Source organism: Uranotaenia lowii, chromosome 2 (assembly GCF_029784155.1).
Source record: "Uranotaenia lowii strain MFRU-FL chromosome 2, ASM2978415v1, whole genome shotgun sequence".
Taxonomy (NCBI): domain Eukaryota; kingdom Metazoa; phylum Arthropoda; class Insecta; order Diptera; family Culicidae; genus Uranotaenia; species Uranotaenia lowii.
In genome coordinates, this window is record NC_073692.1 from 213962234 (window position 1) to 213982771 (window position 20538).

General features: G+C 36.9%; 1 protein-coding gene across 1 annotated transcript in view; it reads right to left on the reverse strand.

Annotated features, from left to right (window-relative positions):
• LOC129744087 (protein disks lost) overlaps nucleotides 1–20538 on the reverse strand; it is an 819210-nt gene continuing 798672 nt past the window's right edge. Inside the window, exons 10-13 of the mRNA XM_055736446.1 lie at nucleotides 18872–19216; nucleotides 18453–18695; nucleotides 12842–13062; nucleotides 1–741 (exon numbers count right to left, since the gene is read on the reverse strand). Of these exons, the coding sequence (XP_055592421.1) occupies nucleotides 475–741; nucleotides 12842–13062; nucleotides 18453–18695; nucleotides 18872–19216 (1076 nt within the window). The 3' untranslated portion in view covers nucleotides 1–474. The remainder of the gene's footprint in view (nucleotides 742–12841; nucleotides 13063–18452; nucleotides 18696–18871; nucleotides 19217–20538) is intronic.

Sequence of the window (20538 nt, forward strand, 5' to 3'; positions counted from 1 at the left end):
AAGAACAAATAATAGTAATGAAATTGTTTAATGGGCTTTCAATCAAATGCAATTAAAAATGAGTAACGATTAAAAAACAGATGGAGCAAGAAAACTTAAATAGGATATTTGAATAATGAATGCAATTGGGAACAAGAATAATAAAAAACGAAATGAGTAAATTTCAACTGTCCAACGGAACAAGTTGACAGGGAGATGAATTTTTAGCAGAAAACCTGGCCTAAGCTGGAAGAAGATGGAAAATGGACGGCCACTCAAATGACGATGACGAGACTTGAACAACATTACTGTCGCTGCCAGATTTACCTGTCAGTCAGAGTCAGTCGGAGCCAACAACGGTCGCTAATGGCTGGCCATCACACCTTCAGGATCCCGGTAAGATTGGGTAGCGACATACCAGCTCTCTGGAGCCACCCTTCAGCAAATGCGTTGCGTTCGTTTGACGTTTGCTGGACGGGGGAACGCAATTAGGCATCAGAAATCCTCAATCTCCCGAGCCAAATCGGAGAGCATTTCGAGGAAAAGTTGCGAGTGCGAGTCATCCGGGCTGGCCGGAGCTTTTCGACGACCACTTCCACTTCCGCCGGCCCCGTGGGAGTTTGACGACGACTGTCCTGATGCTGCTGCCTTTGGGCCACCTTCACCAGTAGATGATGATTCGGATGCTGCTGCTGCTGAAGGTCCTTCGTCTCCTCCTCGTAGAACCGCATCCATCAAGCGGGAGACGCGTTCTAGGGTTTGCTGTGGAAATGGATTTAATCAAAGCAAATCATAATTAGCATAAATTAGGCATGCGCACCACCGCTCGGGGAAAGCAATTTTATAAACTGTTGTCGGTGAGGACGGCTTGCTAAAGGTAGAAGAAGTGCCCTGTCGCCCGGTGTGATGGGTCGTTGAAAGATGCGGACGAGCTAATGCTGGGTAGACCCTTTTGAGGATACGATCTATTTTTAAACAACCTTCAAACATTAAAATAAAAAGAGCGGAAAATCTAAATCAATAGAAAATAAATTTGCAAAATTATAAAACCCTTGTCTGTTTTAAAAATTTGAAAAAATTGAGTTATTTAGAATGCTTTTAACCTAAACTCAAGGGTTCAAAGCACCACATTAAGTTAAAATGTCAAAACCTGTTACACAAGAAACCAGCATATTTTAGAAAAAATCTTGTTGTTGCATTTGTTTTGTTTTAATCATTTAAATACTCAAAATTCTAAACGGCAATTCTCAAAGGCATAATATGAGCTCAGAAAGGAATTACAGCTTTAAATTGAATTGAGAATTGAACAACGAATTCTGATTTTGAACTCAAAAGAATTTATTTTGAATTACCAATTCATAGTTTGTTATCAGAAAGTTTGTTAGAAATTCTGAATACCATATCATAATAAAACGTTCAATAAGTTCCAATCATATCTTGTAAATTGATATCAGTATTTTTTTCACCAGAAACTTTTTTGAGTCACTGTTCGTATTTTTATGTTTGGCGTGATAATCTGACTCATGTGTGTTTATGATTTTTAAGCTTCAAATATGTACACGCAATATTATTTCAGATAACAAAGAGACGAATTGTTAGTGTAAATTCTGGCACTGGTTTTTAATTTTGTTTGCGTTATTAACCCTACATTCCTAAATACCATTAACTGTATTCTATATTCTTGAATGATTACGCTTTTACATATGATTGGAGTCCTGAAAAATCAAGTTGAGAATAAGTTTCATATCTATGTTTTTATTTGTATGGCATGGCATGGCCATTGACAACAATTGAATAAAATAAAATTAATGATAACATGATATAACAATCCACAAAAACCTGTATTTTGTGAAAAACCTTCAAAAACTCAAATAACAAACTGTTTGGATTTGCATGAGAAACCCCAAAATCTCACTTTTACCGAGTTTCCAACCCACTTTTTTTTTAAATCTCTCGAGTTCTTTTTTTTAATTGGGTTTTATAGTTTATTGGAAATAAATTTATTTAATAGATGAATCTAGTCTGAAACTGTGATAAAATTGAATTTTTTCCAAAAAAATGCATTTTAATCTTTTTGTCGAACTTAAATTGACAAAAATCAACAGAACTGTTGGCAAAAGTGAATTGCAAAGGATTGATAGGAAGCTAGCCTGCAGCGCGTAAGATTCACCATATTTTGTTCACCTTTTACTCATTTTAGTTGTTCTACTGTACACTGAAGTTCTTCTTTACTATAAAATAAAATCTTAATGAAGCATTAATGTTACAGTTACAGAAAAACCATCCTAATTTCTACAATTTTAAAGCAATTATGGTAAACACTATAGAAGTCATTGGTTTCCCGAGCAGACTTTGATGCCTAAATCGATAGCTAATTGAGATCAAAATAAGGTGTCATGAGCAAACTGAGAGCAACATTTGCCATTTGTTTTTTTAAGGATAGTAAAATTAGGCATCAACAAGGTTTCAATAATTAAAATTTAAAAGCAAACTGAGGCGAAAATGAGGTATCAACAGCAAACTGATAGCATCATTTGCTGTTGATTCTGCACAGAAGCAAAATTAAGCATTATAAATTTTAATTCGATCAGATTTTAATCAACCGAAAAACGTTAAATTGTGCTAACGGTAAATGAAAAATACTATATTTCATTCAGTTCAATACCAAAACCTGTTCTTGTCTCCTGATGCTAAAAAGCGGTTCAATAATACTTACTTGCACAGATGAATTATTTGTTCCAAGGAGATTTTTAGTCAGCTAATTATTTTCGAAGACTATCCATAAATAATTTCATTTGCAGATGCGTCGCTTGGTGATTCCATCGTCGAAAATCCTTCACAGGTTGATTGAAATATATGCTCGTAAAACTAAATGAATTTTTTTTCAAGAAAATCTTGATAAATAAATGATAAATAAATGACACTTGAATTTGGTGGTACTAGCCCGTACAGGCCCGTACTAGCATCAGTGCTTCACGCACCTGATGTTAAACTCAATATTAAGTAGGTTGATTCAGCATACTCAAAATTAGGTTCAACGATCAAACTCTAGCTGATTCTACTCAAAACAAAATTCGAAGTAAAACTCAAAACTGTTCTTAGTTGAGTATTCGAGAGGTCATTTTAAATATTAAAAAACATAAAACGAGGATAAGATAGCTTTGAAAGTTGAATTTTTCTGTCCCAACAATGATTGTATTGCAATTGGATAGAATTGAGAAAGTTTGACACTGCGGGTAGTTTCCGAATGCTTTCCACGAAATGTCACAAGTTCACCGGTCGAACTCGGTTTTGATTTTTCGCAATTAGAAAAAAGGGTTGTCTATTTAAGTTCATTGAATAAGACTGTTTAAATCCATCGTCAAATTTAAATTATAGTTCGAAATCGAGAGCGTGTAGTATTCTGAAGTTCGAACTCGAGGGCGTGTAGATGTTCTGATTTTTCAGTATTTATAATGTTTTAGATTCCGTTCTGTTATTAAAAAAAGTTATTTTTAGCTAATAACAGCTGTGTTGTTTTCTCTAGTATTGATTTATTTTGATTAAACTTAATTTTGAGTTGAAATTTGTAACCGTGCTATATTGAGTGAAATAAAAATGAAAGTGTTATTTTAAAATGTCATCAGTGTTGTTGTTGTTCACAGTTTGGCAGCATTATTTGTTTCTTCTGCGCTTGAAAAACAAAACTGCCCTTGAAAAAAGCTTTCACTGGCCCAACATCTGGAGCAGGAAACAGCTTCAAAAAGAAAGGAGGAGGAATTCCCGACTAGAACCGGATCTACAAGGCAGGAGTTCTACCACAGATAGTTCATCATAAGTGACTCCAGCCCAGGATGTACCCAGTTGAAATCGCCAGTAAAGTTTGCTGTTCTATGTCATCATGGACGAGAGTTCAAAAAACGAGGATGTATCCGGTGGTTCTATTTGCTGCTTCAGTTTGGATTCGTTTTAAAGCAAGTAGGTACCCCATCAGCGGTCAAAAGCTTTACTGTGGTTGACACCCCGAGCAGACTTTGATGCCCAAATTGATAGTAAACTGAGACCTTGATAAGGTCTCAACAGCAAACTGATAGCATTTTTTGTTGTCGATTTTTTTAGAGAGCAAAATCAGGCATAAATAAAGCCTCAAAAATATCTTTTTTGACAGCAAGCTGAGACCAAATTCAGGCTTCAGCAGCAAAGTTTAAGCAAATTTTTGGAGCAAAATTTGTAGTGATAAACAATTAGCCATCATTAAGGTGTCCAATTTTTACATTAAATACTAATCTGAGAGCAAGATTATAGCATCATTTGGGCGTCATTGAAGTATCCTTCATTTTGCAAAAAAAAATCGAATCATAAATTTTCTTGAAAATTTTTGTCGGTAGCAAAATGAGACATCAAGAAGGTATCATTAGATTTAAAAGAACTTTCAAGAATTGATATTAATATTTGAATAGTTTAACAAACTTTTCTTTTATAAGCATCAGGCGAAAATTTGAAGATTTTTCAATAATAATCGAAAGCTAAGCTAAGCTGAATGAAACGATGATTCCAAAGATAGTCGATGAATTCCTTTGAATTTTTACTGTGGCTGAATTCAAACGAATTCATCGACTATCTTTAAAATAATAAAAAATTGTTAATGTTAATTGAAACAAAAATTTAAAAAATATATTTAAATTACACTTTTATTGCCTGGTCAGTTACAATACCATTTTGGATTCAAAATAAAAACTCTTGGTTATAGTTTTCGATTAGAGAAGAATTTTTTTTGTCTTTCGATAATACTGCCGTTGGACGCAAAACTGTCAAATTAGATCTTCGAAACTCCAAGAGCATCATTGAAGTCAAATATTCTTAAGAAACAAAATCATCATTTCGATCGTATGAAGTTTTTTTTATCTATGATTAATGATATATGGCCAACTACACAATAGAAATACTTCAACTTTAATTGATTTGTTTATTACAACTGCATTTAGGTACTTGTAAGGGTTTTATGCTTGATCGCAATTTTATTACTTAATTTAAAATTAATAAAATCATTATTGATTTCAAAGAATCTGTTTGAAAACAAATTTATGTTCAAAAAACCATTCAGTTTTTGACATGTTTAAATGATGAGCGGTTTTTCATTCGTTACATTATCAGTATGTACTATCAGTACTATCACTATGCACTATGAAATTATGATAATAAAACTTTCTACAATGCAATGATTTTTAATTTAAATGATTTTTTTTCAACTATTTATATTATTAATTAAAACTTCTAGGGCAGTTAATAAGTTGGCTATTCATACATATAGGCATATAGTCGCAGTTACCGATCCAACCATAAAGTAAATAAAAACACAGTGTTGTCGCAGTTTGAAATGTTCCAGCACCACCGGCTTCGATCCTCCGCGTTGTTTTGCCTGGTTATGGAAACTACAGTGCTAAAATTGTGACAAACAATTGACTATTTAGTACCTACAGGTGAGTATTATTTATAATTTCGTTTTTGCATTCCATTCCGAAGACGATTGTTTTAGATATTATCGATATCTTACGCGGAAGTGCCGTCTGAATCCAAAAGTCGACGAAGAATCCGTTCCACCGCATTTGCGTTGGTAGTTTTGCGATATCAAAGCCCGCATTTGTTTGTCCTGGTCTACGCTAGCCACAGGTCACATCGAAAGCGCTGGTCTGCCATAGTTATTTTGCGGAAGGAAACAACAACTGAAATCCCTCTGGATCCGGAAGATTGCAAACCGACCTAGGATCAAGATTTAGAAGATCAAGCCCGGTTCCAAACAAACGTATTATCCATGTTTAAATGCACATTTTGCAGGTGAGTTCTACTTTCTCTTCAATTATCAATCGTCTTTAAAAAGCCTTTTTGGAAGACGACAGATGTTTAAAAGGAAATTTAGCTAGATTAAAATAGAACGTCTAAAGAAAATGAAAATACGATATGTTCTCATTTTTCTTGAGATCTTTTTTGTTCTTCTATCATGTGTACCTATATTTTTCAAACGACATTCAATGATAAACTATAGGGCAGTTGTGGCTCAGTTGTTAAAATCGTTCAAACCGCCTGAGCTCGCCGAAGCGAAGCGTCAAGTGTAAAATTCGAACACGCTGCCTTTGCAACATCTTATTAAAAAAGACGGGGAAAAAAAAATTCTCAAATTATTCCAAAAGAAGAGAAATGATGTAATGATAAATCGAATAAAATTTAAATGATTTCATTTTTGTTCGACATTTTTCAAAACGACAACTAAGCTAAGCACGTAATAGGTACTTAACTTGGCTACACTTAAGATTACTTCCAAACCAGACAATAGCAAATGTCAAGACAAATCTTATAAATTACTGAACATTTGTCTTTTGTAACATGTATTAATAATAGCATAAGTAAAATGATTAGTGAATGCTTCGACGTAAGTCACGTACTATGTTTTCGTTACAAACCAAACCAAACTATAAAACGTTGGAGTTAATTTAACCTCGTCTGTTAAACGCCTGAATGTATGTATCTGATTACTTAACCAACATTAAAATGCGAGACGTTATTTGGTCTATTCACAAAAATCTAAGATTTTCGAATTTATTTTTCGAGCAAAATGCACTTTCATTCATTTTTGGGATTTTAAACCGATTGGTTTATCCACCCCCAACTTATCAAATTCAATTAATTGAAATGAATTTATTGGGGAAGAAACAGACACACGATTCTAAAGTATTGTTCGAATATACTTCGTTATAAAAACAGAAAACCAAAATTAGAGCTCCAATTGAGGTTCGTTAAGTTCGTACAGTTAGGTTTCGTGATAATCATGACATACAAATTTTTAAATTTCATTAACTTATTCCAGGCGACCTCTTCTCATTCTCCCAGTTTTCATTTTTCATTATTTTTTTCTGCCATCACTTTAAGGGTAATAATATATTTTTTTGACTTGTTTATAGAAAATGTCAGCTTTTAAATTGTTACGAAGGACAAAATCACAAGCTTTTACAATTTATGCTCATACTTCTCTATTTCTAGGAATATAAATTTTCGAAAAATGAATGAAATAATTCGACATGTTGGAGGCGCTTTTTCTTGCACGAAGCCGCAGTTTAAACGCCTTTGTGTAGTTATGATATATATTTTCAATTAGAACAAAATTAAATTTCGTTTTTTTACTTTCAGAGTCTAATACGCTGCCTACACAAAGGCGCTTATCATCCAACTCGGTATTGAATGCGAAAACTTGGAAGGTTTCGCGAGTACAATTCCTACAACAAATTCAAATGAAATTTTGCTATCACGCCTTGAAATTCAAAATTGCTCTCATTTTGCTTGATGCAAGGTGGTACACAGCAAAAATGAGAGCATAAATTTTCTTACGTGGCCAGCAAAGCGATACCGAATTTTTGCTTTTTTGGAGATCCAAATGATGCCTCGTTTTGAGATCGTTTTGAAAGCTTAATGATGCTAAAATTTGCTTTCATTGGAAATTATGTGATGCCTTATATTAGCATCATTGTGGTCTCCAAGCTCTCAAAAAACGAGGTGTAGTTAGGGTCTCAGTTTTAGCAAAATTTGGTATCACTTTGCTAACCAAGTATGAAAATTTGTGCTCTCATTTTTGCTGTGTACCACCTTATGTCAAGCAAAATGAGAGCAAATTTGGCTCTCAGGGCGTGATAGCAAAATTTGCTATAATTTTGCCATAAAAGTCTGCTCGGGACTTGACAGCACCAAAAATACAGGTATTAGTCTGAATCCACTTTGGTATGCATTTTTTTACATTTCTAGGTCTGAACTCGCGATTTAAATCTTCAACGCCGGAAACTAATAACCAGGAAAATGGGCAGGAGTCCAGTCCAATCTTATCTCCGTTTGCTACATGGGATCAAAGCGGCAGATAACTCGCTGTAGCAGATTCCAAGTGTAAAACATAGATGATCCTCTTACCTTACCATGCTCAAAATAGTCCAACTATTTCTAAAGTGGTCGATACGGCTCGAATGTTCTTGCAATCCATTTTGGAGCTACATTTGACGTCCAATCGATCCGGAGGTCGCCGGGTCAACCGAAAACTGGGACGATCGTTAGTGTGGAAAAAATTGTGGTTTTGGTTAGTCAGAGACCAACGCTTGTTTCCAATCCAATGTGTGATGCCATAAATTGGTTTCATTGTACTCTCCAAGCTCTCGAAAAACGAGGTGTAGTTGGGGTCTCACTTTTAGCAAAATTTGGTATCATTTTGCTAACCACGTATGAAAATTTGTGCTCTCAATTTTGCTGTGTACCACCTTATGTCAAGCAAAATGAGAGCAAATTTGGCCCTCAGGGTGTGATAGCAAAATTTGCTATTATTCTGCCATAAAAGTCTGCTCGGGTTGAATAAACCATAGAAATTCATAAAAATAAAACAAAATTAGAAATCTTAAATCTGGTCTAAGACCCGTCGATAAAATTGAAATTCTCTTGAAAAAAAATCGTTTTTCATCGTTTTGTTGATCATGAAATCGAACATATCAACAGTACTTCAATTCTTAATCAAAAATGAAGTTCAAATGATTGAAAGAAAATTTCTTCACCTGGAATATGATTAAAATTTATGTTATGTAGCAGAAGATAGACGAATTTCAGTTCAAGTACATTCTTTAACTTTTAACTAAATTTTATATTTTTAATTTTATTAAAAACTGGTCTGCTAAGATATGTTTAAATTTAATCTGAGGCAAACAAAATTCAAAAATGCCATAAACGAGTGGCATCATTAAAATTTTGATTTTTGTTTTCTAAAGTGCGAAGCGAACCCATATGCATCAGAGCCAGCAAATATTTTGTAAACATTTCAAAGAACAATTTTGAAAAAAAAGATTTTAATATTTAGTCATGTTACATTTGGATAACATCAATTAAAACAAGGAAATTACAAATAAAAAAAATCTTAAATAGAATGTTCATATAAAAATAAGTTTTTCAGAAAATCCAAATCACTTATCTTTCCAGGCGTACTATTTCATTGCCCTGGAATAATTTAAAAAATAAAAATTTCTAAATACGTACTACAAATTTACAAAAAAAAAAACAAAACTTATGGAGACTCACCGACCAAAAATTTTAATTTTGCCTGAAAATGATTCAGAAAAGGCTAAATTTTTCGTTTCTGAAAAAAATTAGAGTTACTGTATTTTTTCTTTTAAACATCTATATATTTAAAAAGCAATCTCTGTGGGTTTGTTTGTTTGTCCTCTATAGGCTCAGCCGTCTTAAGGGCTAGAGAGCTGAAATTTGGCATGGGTGCTCATTAGGACCAGGAATGATGAAAAATGTTTTCAGATTTTCGGATGACCCCTTCTGAAGGGGGCCGTCCATACAAGACAAATATTGTTTTTGCGTTATTGCCGTTATTTTTCGTCGGATCGTGATGAAAATTTGCACATGGAGGTTTGTAAAGATAAGAAATCGATTTCAGGTATTGAATTTGGAGTCAGGGGTCGGCCGAAGGGGTCGTCCATATTAACTTTTCAATATTGTTGTGATATTGACGTTAGTGTACGTCGGATTGAGATGAAAATTTGCGCTCGGATGTTTTTAGAGACGGGCAATCGATTGCCGGTATAAAATTTTGTGTATGGGGTCAGCCAAAGGGTTCGTCCGTATTCACTGTTCGCTATTTTTGCGATATTGACGTTATTATACTTCGGATTCAGATGAAAATTGGTTCACGAGAATTTTTAATGGCATGCAAACGATTTCAGGTATCAAATTTTGTGTAAGGGACCGGCAAAAGGGGTCATCCATATAACCTTTTCAATTTTTTTGTGATATTGACGTTATTATTAATCGGATTGAGGCGAAAATTTGTACATAGGAATTATTAAGGACGAACAATTATTCCAATTGTCCGATTTTGGGTCAGGGGTTGGCCGAAGGGGTCGTCCATTTGAACTTTTCACTGTTTTAATTGCGATATTGACGTTATTTGCAATGGATTGGTTTGAAAATTTGCACACGGGAGTTTTTAGGGAAGGGCAATAGATATCAGAAATCAAAGTTCGTTAAAGAGGTCACCGATCTGCAATGATCGAGTCGAAATTTATACATGGGGGTTGGGACGGTCAATTGAGTTCTGATTTTAATATTATATCAAAGGACAAAAAAGTTTGTATCGCATCAAGACGAAAATTCATATACGGGTTTTTTGGCACGGTCAATTGATTCATGTTTTCAAATTTAATAGCAAACGACAGAAAAAGTGATCGAACATATAATGTGTTCCACATTTTTGCAATAATTGCTCAACAAGTCATTTGAAAATGCGTCTGGAAAATGCCTGGCAATTGATATTCATTCTAACTGATAATGACATATTCTAAATTGAAAGCGAAACGGAGTTCGTATGGGATCAGCTAGTCTTCTATAAAAACATCGTGGGATGTTTTAAAGATTTGCATATTAATGATTCTAATTTATTCAAAAACTTTGTTGCAGACTGCATAACTATTCAAGTCATCCGTACCAAATTAAATAAAGTTCAAATTTTTGTATGATTACTCGAAATTCACAAAAGAAAGTCGATGAAAGTAGAGTACCAAAAGTTCTAGACATCAGAATCACTAATGATAATTTTATATCAGAATTAAATTTAGATATACCTACAAATAAAATTCATCGACCAAGTTCATAATGAAATATGAACTTCAGAGTTAAAAAAAATCAATATTTCCAAACCAATATTAAGATAATTACATCACAATGAAATCGTGACTGCGGGTATTTCCGTGCACCTAAGTGATTTTTGTTTTTCAAGGCTGTGCAAAAAATTCAAATGAATGATTCAAAAGGTCACAAACCCACCATTAGTTAGGATTTTTTATGTACTTTAAGAAAAAAATATCGTAGTTGATGAAATACACAAAAAAAGTTTGGAAAAATGCACCTGTTTTTAGTTCCGTGCACTTTTGCACCCAATTCCGTGCACTATGAACTTTGTTATTTATCTACAGTTTGTGTTGATTAAATAAATGCGATGACTTTCAAGCTATAATAAACCGACATAAGGATTCAAAACACTATATTACGCAAGGAGGCCGCAAATTGTCGATAATATGAGCACGTTGTTTTGTACCGCCTCTCAGTATTCCGAGCTGGTAGATTTACTTTAATAAGGGATCATTCAAAAATGATTTTAGGAATCATTCACAAATTATGTAAGCATGGAGGGGAGTTTTCAGTTTTCTTACAGTTCATCCTCCTTCCGCAAAAATAAACAACGCCTGCTTTGGAGCTCCTAATTCCGCTCACGGGAAAACTAGAAATAAATAAACCAGCGAAGGAAAAATTGGGGTAACATTTTTCAATAATGCTTAAAGCAACGTATATTTACCTCCAGGAAAATTTTCCACGAAAAACTCTTTTTTTCACACAAAAATCGTTAAATTATTTTGGACTCAACTTTGCATTAACGCTTTGCAACACCAGAAAGTGACGTTTCAACCGAAGAGTGCTGGCGTTTTTATTTTTTCTTGGGCTGTGTAAAGCATAAAATGCTGTAGGTATTTGACAGCATTGAGCGTTAGTTCAATGTCTACACGATAGCATAAAATTATGTTGGATATAAACAATTTTTCGCATAGAAAAAAACATTTGTTCAGGAAAATGCACGGAATTGTGTGCTGCACGGAATTACCCGCAGTCACGGTACTTAAATGTCAAAGTTTTAAAATTAATTTTAAATACGTAGCAATGATTATCAAAAACATGCTTTTTTAGCGTGAAGTTGCAAATTAGAATCATTGAAATTTTGTTTTGTTAACTCGCAGATTGAAGTTCTAAAGAAAATCGAAAAAGTTTTTATAGTAAACGGTTTAAACAATTTTTATTTTTTTCTTTTATTTCAAAAAATACACCTCGGATTTGGTTCAATGAAATCAAATTGGAGGAGAAGGGGCAGTGTGTAGGACCTCTCTCCCCCTTCACTATATGGGCCTTTTTTCATTAGATATGGAAATTGTTTTAATTTAATATCGAATCAATTTTTTTATCTGAGATCCTCATCTTAATTCAGGCTTATGAAAGCTACTTTTTTTATCATCGAAGAACGATATTTAATCATGAAAAACAACTTCTATTAAAACAATTTTATTCTACCAGATGGAAGTCTGAAACCGGCTGCCTGATTTGTACAGAAGTACCGGTTAAATATAATTACTGATTTGAACCCGATTGTGCAAGCTTAAGCTGTTATGAACGAAATAAAAATTAAAGTATCGAACATTTTTTACTAGAATTGTTTCGAGTCTCGTAGACCAAAAACTGGTTCTGTTGAAAATTGTAACTTCGTAAGGCTAAACTGCCGTTCCAAGCAAAACTGTCCCATGTGACTTTTGGGCCATTTTCTTTTTTGCTGGAAATGGTCTTGTTAACTTTCGAATGAAACACAATTAAACTTATAAGAAAAAGTTTAATAAAATGATAGAAAAAGTTTATCCGTGTGACAGTTTTCCGTAGAACTAGCATCGGTATGCGTTCTGATTCAACGCAAAAATGTCACACGAAGCTTTTATGACTGGAATTTTCCGTTAGTTGTCGGAAATGTTTTTTTTTTTTTGGCAGAAAACATTGTAAAATGATCAACTTGAACTGTTCACTTCGAAAAAACTGTCGGTGAACTTTTAGCTTGAGAGAAAAATTGCAATATAGCTGAAATTTCAATCGCGTTTTTCTCGATTGCACGTTTTCCACATGGGACAATTTTGCTTGGAACGGCAGTAAACAGCTATAAAATCAACTGAAATTTCGTCTACCGCAAGGAAGCAAACCGTCTAGATACCGACAACGTCCCTCCTCAAACTAACTAATCGTAAATTAGATTCAGGAATAGGATTCTTACCTGTTGCCAGTCCTCACTGAATATTTTCACAAACTGTTCGTTTAACCGCCGGATGCTGATCAGTTCCGACTGGACGAGCGCGTTGATGAAATTAGCAAAGCACCGGTACGCCTGGTCCTGGTTCTGGCTCTGGATGCTGGGAGAACTCCTTCCACCTCGGGCCGCCTCCATCATCCGGATGTACCGGTTGCTGACCAAAGTCGAGAAGACGTAGTTGGCGTCTGCCATTTGATGGAAAAGTGGTTCGGTTGTCGGTTATTCGGGTGGCGGAAAATAAACAAGAACAGAAACACCGTACATAAATCAATTAATGATTTCGGAACTCTCGAAACTGTGGGTCAGTTTTGGGTGGGAAAAAGTTTTACAATTACATTTGTGGGAAGTGAGTAAGGTAAGGGAAATTAAGTTACCGAAATTGGATCAGGTAGTGAAACCGTTTTGCGGGTAACCATAGGTATCATAGTTTGCCTGCCTCATGACCTTAATTAAACAAAAACCAAAATAAAAATATTCCTGTTCTTCTTATTACGAAAATAATCAAAATAAGGTCTTACCTTCTATTTATAGGAGATATCAAACTATCATACAAATTTTTTTACAAAACTTTTCATCAATGCAATTCATCAAAAGTATTAGAAAGGTTTTGAATATTAAAAACTTTTTTCTTTAATCTGATGACAAACATCAATTAAGAATCTGTTCTGTCCTCTATTTTGTTTTCGAAATAGAAAGGCATAAATTTTTTTTAATTGTTTGAAAAATTCAATCAATCTCTTTTCTTTTCATCTAAAAACACCTTCTTGCTACAACATTTACATGATGTCTACTTAAGTAAATCAACAAGTAAATAAAATAAAATAAAATATGGAATCAAAATAAAAAAAAATCTAATGTAACCATCACTTGGCTGTACTTAATAGAGAATTAGCTTGTGTACCTTTCAAAATAAGCATCAAATTTCAATGGATCAAGAAAAAAACACCATTAAATAGGTATATTCTAAGAAAAATTCTACGCTCGATATTTAAAATCTAGTAGAAAAGGGAGTTATTTGACAAATATGAACTATGTGAAAACCTTCAGCTAATGTACACTTTTTATAGATTGTAATTATTCTTTTTACAAAAGTCATAATATAGCGTTATTAAAAATTAATCATACATATAAATTGAGAGTCCAAAAAAATCCCAACAAGTTTTTAGTTCAAAACTTACATATTTGAAAAAAATAAAACAAAAAAACAGACACATATTTAAAACTTTTTCAAGATCTGAGAATTTTGATAAGCAAAAAACAGTCGAAAAATAGCCATTTGTCGGAAATCGAACCAGTGCGACCTTTAAACATCGTTTCTCTGAGTCGCCGCCATATCAAAGTTTGTTTCTTACACCCTGTTGATACTTACGGTTTCAGATGCATTCAGCAGGACCGTTTTTTCCGGAGAACAATAAGATGGTGATGATGATGACAGTACAAATGTTAACATGATCACACGGTCAAGCGAAACTTTTCAAACTAAGTTCGTGGTAACACAACAATGTTGCCAGAAATAATTAGTAGTAATCTCATTTTACTCATTGAGATATGAGTAAAATGATATTATGGGAAGTGGAAAGTGACAAATAGCTATCGCTAATGTAATGTATAGTTATTTAAGGACTTGACAAACAAACTTGAATAAAGATAACTCTAGGTTATGGGCCCAGATACGTCTGGTTTGGAAAATTATGAGTTAGTGAGAGGGGTACTCTCAAGTTCTCAGCCAGAGGATCATCGACGAGGGCCAGCCAGCTGATGGAGAACAACCAGCGTAGAGACCAGCCAGCCAGGAAGTTCCGCCAGAGGTCGAGTCCGGGGAGGTTCGTGGACCAAGAAGGTTACTCTCGATGCCGTCACGAGCCACACTGCGGTTAGCGAGCGTGAGCTCATGTCCGACGGCCGGGAGGAGTCTCAGGATCAGCAATCGGGCTGTACGAAGGTCGGAAGGTCCACCTGGAAGAACACCCCGGAAAAGCTGGATGGAGCTGCTAGCCAAGAGGGTTACTATGTACTGTAATTGTTCCAATTATATTGTACAATGTACTTGTGATTTCAAGGCTCGACGAAAACCTTCTTTTGGTCTGAAAGTGCACCGAGAACAGGAAAAGGGTTACTTTTCTCGGGAAGCAAGTCATGTTTGAGTTTTCAGGGGAGGTCCTGAAGGACTTGTACTGCTTGGATTTGTTTTGAAGCACTAAAATCAGGCGGAAAGCCTTGCTTGGAAGTCAACCAGCAGTCGAACAATGGAATATGCGACTCAGACATCTTCGCGTTGGAGCATTGTTGTGGTCCGTAACAATATGGAGGAGGGTATCTGCTATATTCCAGCCAAGGTGGAGAAACAAGCTGTATGCGAAAGCTGTATGACAGGTAGAACAGCCAACAGTTTTCACAACGTCGAGCTGCTTAAGTCGGGTAGGCCAATAGACCTTGTACACGTGGACGTGTGTGGGTATATGGAGGTGCCGACGTTTGACGGATTCCGTTATTTCGTCACGTTCATTGAATGCGTTAGTAACGAGTTTCAAAGACATTGTTCTAAGAGAGGAGATTTTCACGGTCCCGTATACTCCACAGCAGAACGGCGTCAGCGATCGTGCAAATCGTACATACTGGTGGAGAAGGCCAGAGCGATGACCTATGGTAGCGGACTGTCGAAGGTCAACACGCACAGATTCCCAAGGAAAAGCGGTAGAAGCTTGATCCGAAATCGAAACGCCTGGTATTCGTGGGTTACGCGAATACCGGATAGAGGCTTTGGAATGGTTCGAGCCGATCCATCGAGATTCATCGCATCGTGGTCTTCGATGAAACCAGCGTTTTGGAGCCAGTGCGTGGCGGTTCTGCGCCAGAGCAGGGTATCGAGAAGCCTGTCGAAGACCCACCAGAGGCCATCACATTTGAACGGTTAGCCGACGTGTATGAGCCAGAACAACAGCCCACATCCGAGCAACCAGTCGATGTGCGAGCACCCGAAAACATCTGTGAGCGATCAGGCGATGTTCCAACAACAGAAAATACATCTGAGCGATTAGCCGATGTTGTTGTTGTTAACGATCACGGCGAGAGCGACTACGAGTACAGCACAGAATTCTCGGACGATGACGATGATGACCAAGATTCCGCTAAACCGGCCTTGAGACATAGTCAGCGAACAATAGGAACTACACAGCGCTACGTGAGCACACGCTCTGCGAAGTAGTCCCACCTTCCCGTGGTGCAGAGTGGAAACGTGTCTGCAGACTCGTCACCTGTAGGCGTACTGCCAAGAGAACTTCATGTCCTTAATGCAGCCAGCCCGCCGACGAGCTGCGTGCCGAGTGTGGCAAAGCGTGGTGCGACTGGGTGCTTTGGTACTAGTGCTCAGTTGCAAGAGGGAAGGGTCGTCACGCGTATCGGGTAGTCGCGGCCCTGATATGCGGGACGACCAAGTGTTCGAGCGGGTTTTGATCGGTCTGCTTTGTGGGGAGGTTCATGGCCCCGATATGATCGACTCACGACGGGCAAAGGGCCTTGTGCCGTAAACATGTGGTGCCCAGTGGTCGGGCCTCAGACTGAGTCTCGAAGAGTCGAGACAGAGAACACGTTAGGTGATGCGAGTATCTCCAGACTCGAGGAGTTGTTCTCGTCTCGAATTGGGTCAAGAGACGGTTCGAAAGAGGGCCCTGAAGACACGAGGAGAGGTGAGTTGTTCTCGTCTCGAGTTGTGTCAAGAGGGATGAGCGTAAGAGAGTCTCGAGTCATGAGGAGAGGCGAACGGATTGCCAACCCGTGAGTCGCGAATTGTGACAGTCGAGGGGATGATGTTTGCTGGTGTAGAACGAACAAACGAGTATTGCCGTGGAGCACTTTGCGCGAGTATGGTCTCCCATCACACCCATAAAAAAAAAACACCGCTTGGCACCAACGTTCGCTGAACGAAGCTGAACGATGGTAAGGTTATCACAAAAAAAACCGTTCAAAGAATTGATCGGTTGTCTACAATATCTGGCGACATTTTCGATACCAGATATCTGTGCTGCGGTTAGCGCACTAAGCAAATATCAGGCCAGCCTGGTGGATAGGCATTGGCAAGGCTTGAAGCGTATTCTGCGATACCTTCGAGGTACGACCGATACGTCGTTGGTATTCCGGAGAAATGCGATATTGGAACCACTCATCGGATATGTTGATGCAGATTTTGCCAACGACTTCGATGATTATTATGAGGCTATGCTTACATGATCTTCGAGAATCTAGTTCAACGAAACGTCAACAGACGGTCAGTCTGTCGTCGACCGAAGCTGAGATATTAGCTCTTTGTCATGCAGTCAAGGAAGGTTTGTTGTTAACAAACTTCCTAGGTGAATTGGGTGTGGAACTCCTTTCACATTAATGGAGGACAACATCTCTTGCATCCAGTATCTGGAAAAGGTGCGAACCCATCAGCGGATGAAGCATCTGGACGTTAAGTATGCGTTCATAAGGGACATCATAAGAAGCGGTCAGCTATCTTTGCGACACATCTCCACTGAGGATCAGTGGAGGATCACATTTCTGCCGATTGCAGCAGAACCAAAATAATATTTGTTTTGGTTTTCCACTTGCTTTGGACAATTCGCAATTGATGATTGCCGAACAATAGGATAGTGATGATGATGACAGTTTCAATGTTTACATCATCACACCGTTAAGTCGAACTACTCGAACAGAGTTCGTAAATAGTAACTCAGCACTGTTGCCAGACATTCCGAGTGGATGACTCAGAATATTCGCACAAAAATTAGTAGTTTTTCATTTAATTATTCAGAAATGAGTACTTTTCTGGTTAGGGAAGATGATAAGTGGAGAGTGAGACAATAGCAATCGCCAATGAATTGTGTAGTTATGTAATGACTTGACTGACGAAACATGAATAATGATAACTCACAACAGATTAAAAATATGGACTCTTAAACATTAGAGGCTTAGTTTTGCTGTCTGAAACATGAGGGGCATTAGCTGGAAGAAATTTAAAACTTGACAGAATATTCAACCGAATATTTGTTTGGCCGAATAGTTGAGAAGGTCAATATTCGGTATTCGACCGTTCGCCGAACTTCGGTAGAACTCTATAAAATGGCTTAATCCACCAAACTGCCCACAGCTACTTGTAATCAAAAGATATTGAGCAATAGTCAAGCGTAAATTGAAAATTGGTGCCAAATCAGTCAAATCAGCATCTGATATGGCGAAGTGATGGAAAAAATGGCCGATACCGCTAATGTTGCCAATTTAAAATATGGAGGTATTCGACGAAAAGTTCAATAATTCATTAAAACAGAAGTCTTTTTTTTTTCTTAAAAGTCTAATAAAAACCCTCAAAATATATATTTTTACCAATTTTCAACGTTATTTTCTCATGGAGAAACACGAAATTGTATGCGGCCCGTTACTAATTGACGCAAACCTTAGAAAGCATAAATCTTAGCAAAAAAAGGCTTCAAAGATTTTTTTTTCTAATGATTATGCGTTCCTTCGTCGTACTATGACTAGTTAAATCTAAAATGAACATTTCATAAGGGCGGGAAAATGGGAATCCAAACAAACAAACCTTCTTGCTGCTGTCTTTGCCTGATTCGCATTATTTCCTCTTCATCCACCATGGAGCGGTCACAATTCTCCATGGCCGTCGTCTTCATCAGTTGTTCGATTTCGTCCTCTTCCTGCTGTTTGCGCTGCTGATGGCGGTCCGCCGATTCCGGTGTGGTACAAAACTCAACCAACTTGGGATGCTTCCACAAGGACAGGAAAGCTTGCAGGACATCGGGCGTCATCAAATCACATCGATTGATTACTGAAATACGTAGACAAAAAAATATTTAGGGAAAGGGTCGGCCTCATGATTAGAAGTCTTCCCAAGAAGACTGACGGAGCCACGGACGTAATCCGACGGAAATCACCTTTCGCATCAGTTAGTCACGCACACGTAATAGATGCTTGCTCCTGTCACAACCCACCCTCTTAACTTACCGAGAAGCAGCGCCATCTGGAGCAGTGTGAATGCCAACATTCGGTTCATGACTGGGGTTCCATCCTGTTCATTCAAATAATGCCGGCAGAGGTCGAGGAAGCGTTCCAGCTCTGGGGAGTTCAGCTCTTCCGGACAGTAAGCGGCCTGGTGGACCAGAACCTGAAGATGCTCGTAGACCGTCGTATGCAGGACCCGATCCAGAACCACGGTAAGCGGAGAGGCAGCAGCAACAGCCGCATTGGAAGAAGAAGTGACGGCAGCAATTTGGAAGTTTTGTTTGCCGGCAGCCGTCGTCCTCGTGGCAGCCTTCGAAGCCTCACCGGGAATGTCCTTGCAGAAGAGATCTGTCGTGCGGATGCAAGCGTGCGATGTGAATGTGAACAGAGAAAGAGAGAGAGAGAGAGTCAGAAAAAGGATTACTGCTAATAGGATTACAGAGTTTGAAGTTCAAATATGGAAACTCGCAACGACAGCGGTGAACTTCTTCCATATACACCCGAACAAGTTGCTTAAGTGGCTAATTTTGGTCCTGATAGGATTGCAACTGCTTACAGCGAGCCGTGGCAGGCAGCAATAGTTAGTTAGTCGAGCTTTCTTGAAACAATTTATGAACGACATGTGATGGGTAGCAGCACAGTTATGCGAAAGTAATGCTAGGGTATGAGAATCCTGAACTTTTTCAGGCAGATGATTGGAAAAATACCAAGTTGAAATATTTTCAAAACAAGTAATTGACAAACTTTAATGAGTTTTCAACTGGAACAAATAAAGGTAAATTTACCCTACAGGCAATGGGATTAAAGAAAACCGCTGTCGCGAACAACCTGAGACTCGTTTAATTGTTTGAAACATGTGGCAAAACATGGCGATGAAGGATTCAAGGAGTTTGTCATTTGGAAAAGCAGGAATTAAGCTACCTTCCATTGTAACTGTTTGTTTCAAAATGCAGCTCAAGTGATGAAATTTTTGGAGAAATTGTTTTTGTTAACTTGAAGGTGACATTTATTGGTATTGATATCAATTTTGGATAGATATAATTCTAGACAAAAATATAAAACATGTTTTAGACTAGAATTAACAAAATTCAAAAGATGTAAAAAGTCATAAATTTAGTCCAAGGAATTGCAAGTTACAGCGGTTTGAGTTAGGCGGACCGATATTTTTAAAATTGAAATCTTTAAATGATTAAAACTTTTTTATTTAACAAACATTCCCACGGAGCTGGAAATTTTAAAATTTGAAAATATATAAACTTGGAAAAGCTCTGAGTTTTTGTCCGTTGAATACAAAATTTTTGTACCAAAAAAATTTTTTTCTTGAAATTGATTTGCTTATTTTAAATTTTGACACAAATTTGATTCATTTTTCATTTTTGACGTGTAAAATTTAATCCAAACAAAATTGAAAAAAATATAAAATATATAAGTTTTGTGAAAACTTTTGGACCCAGAATATATTTAAAATCTTTTTTTTAAAGTGGACTTTTTTCAAAGATCGCCTTCGCGGAACCTCCAAACATGATTTTTTTAGTCGGCTCCATACAAAAGTTTATTCTCCACACCCTAATCCACCATTTGGAGGGTGAGCCCCCAGATTCCCAGACATTAGGCAATTTTGGGACACCCCAACGAGCATACTCTATTCTATTCTATTCTATTCTATTTTG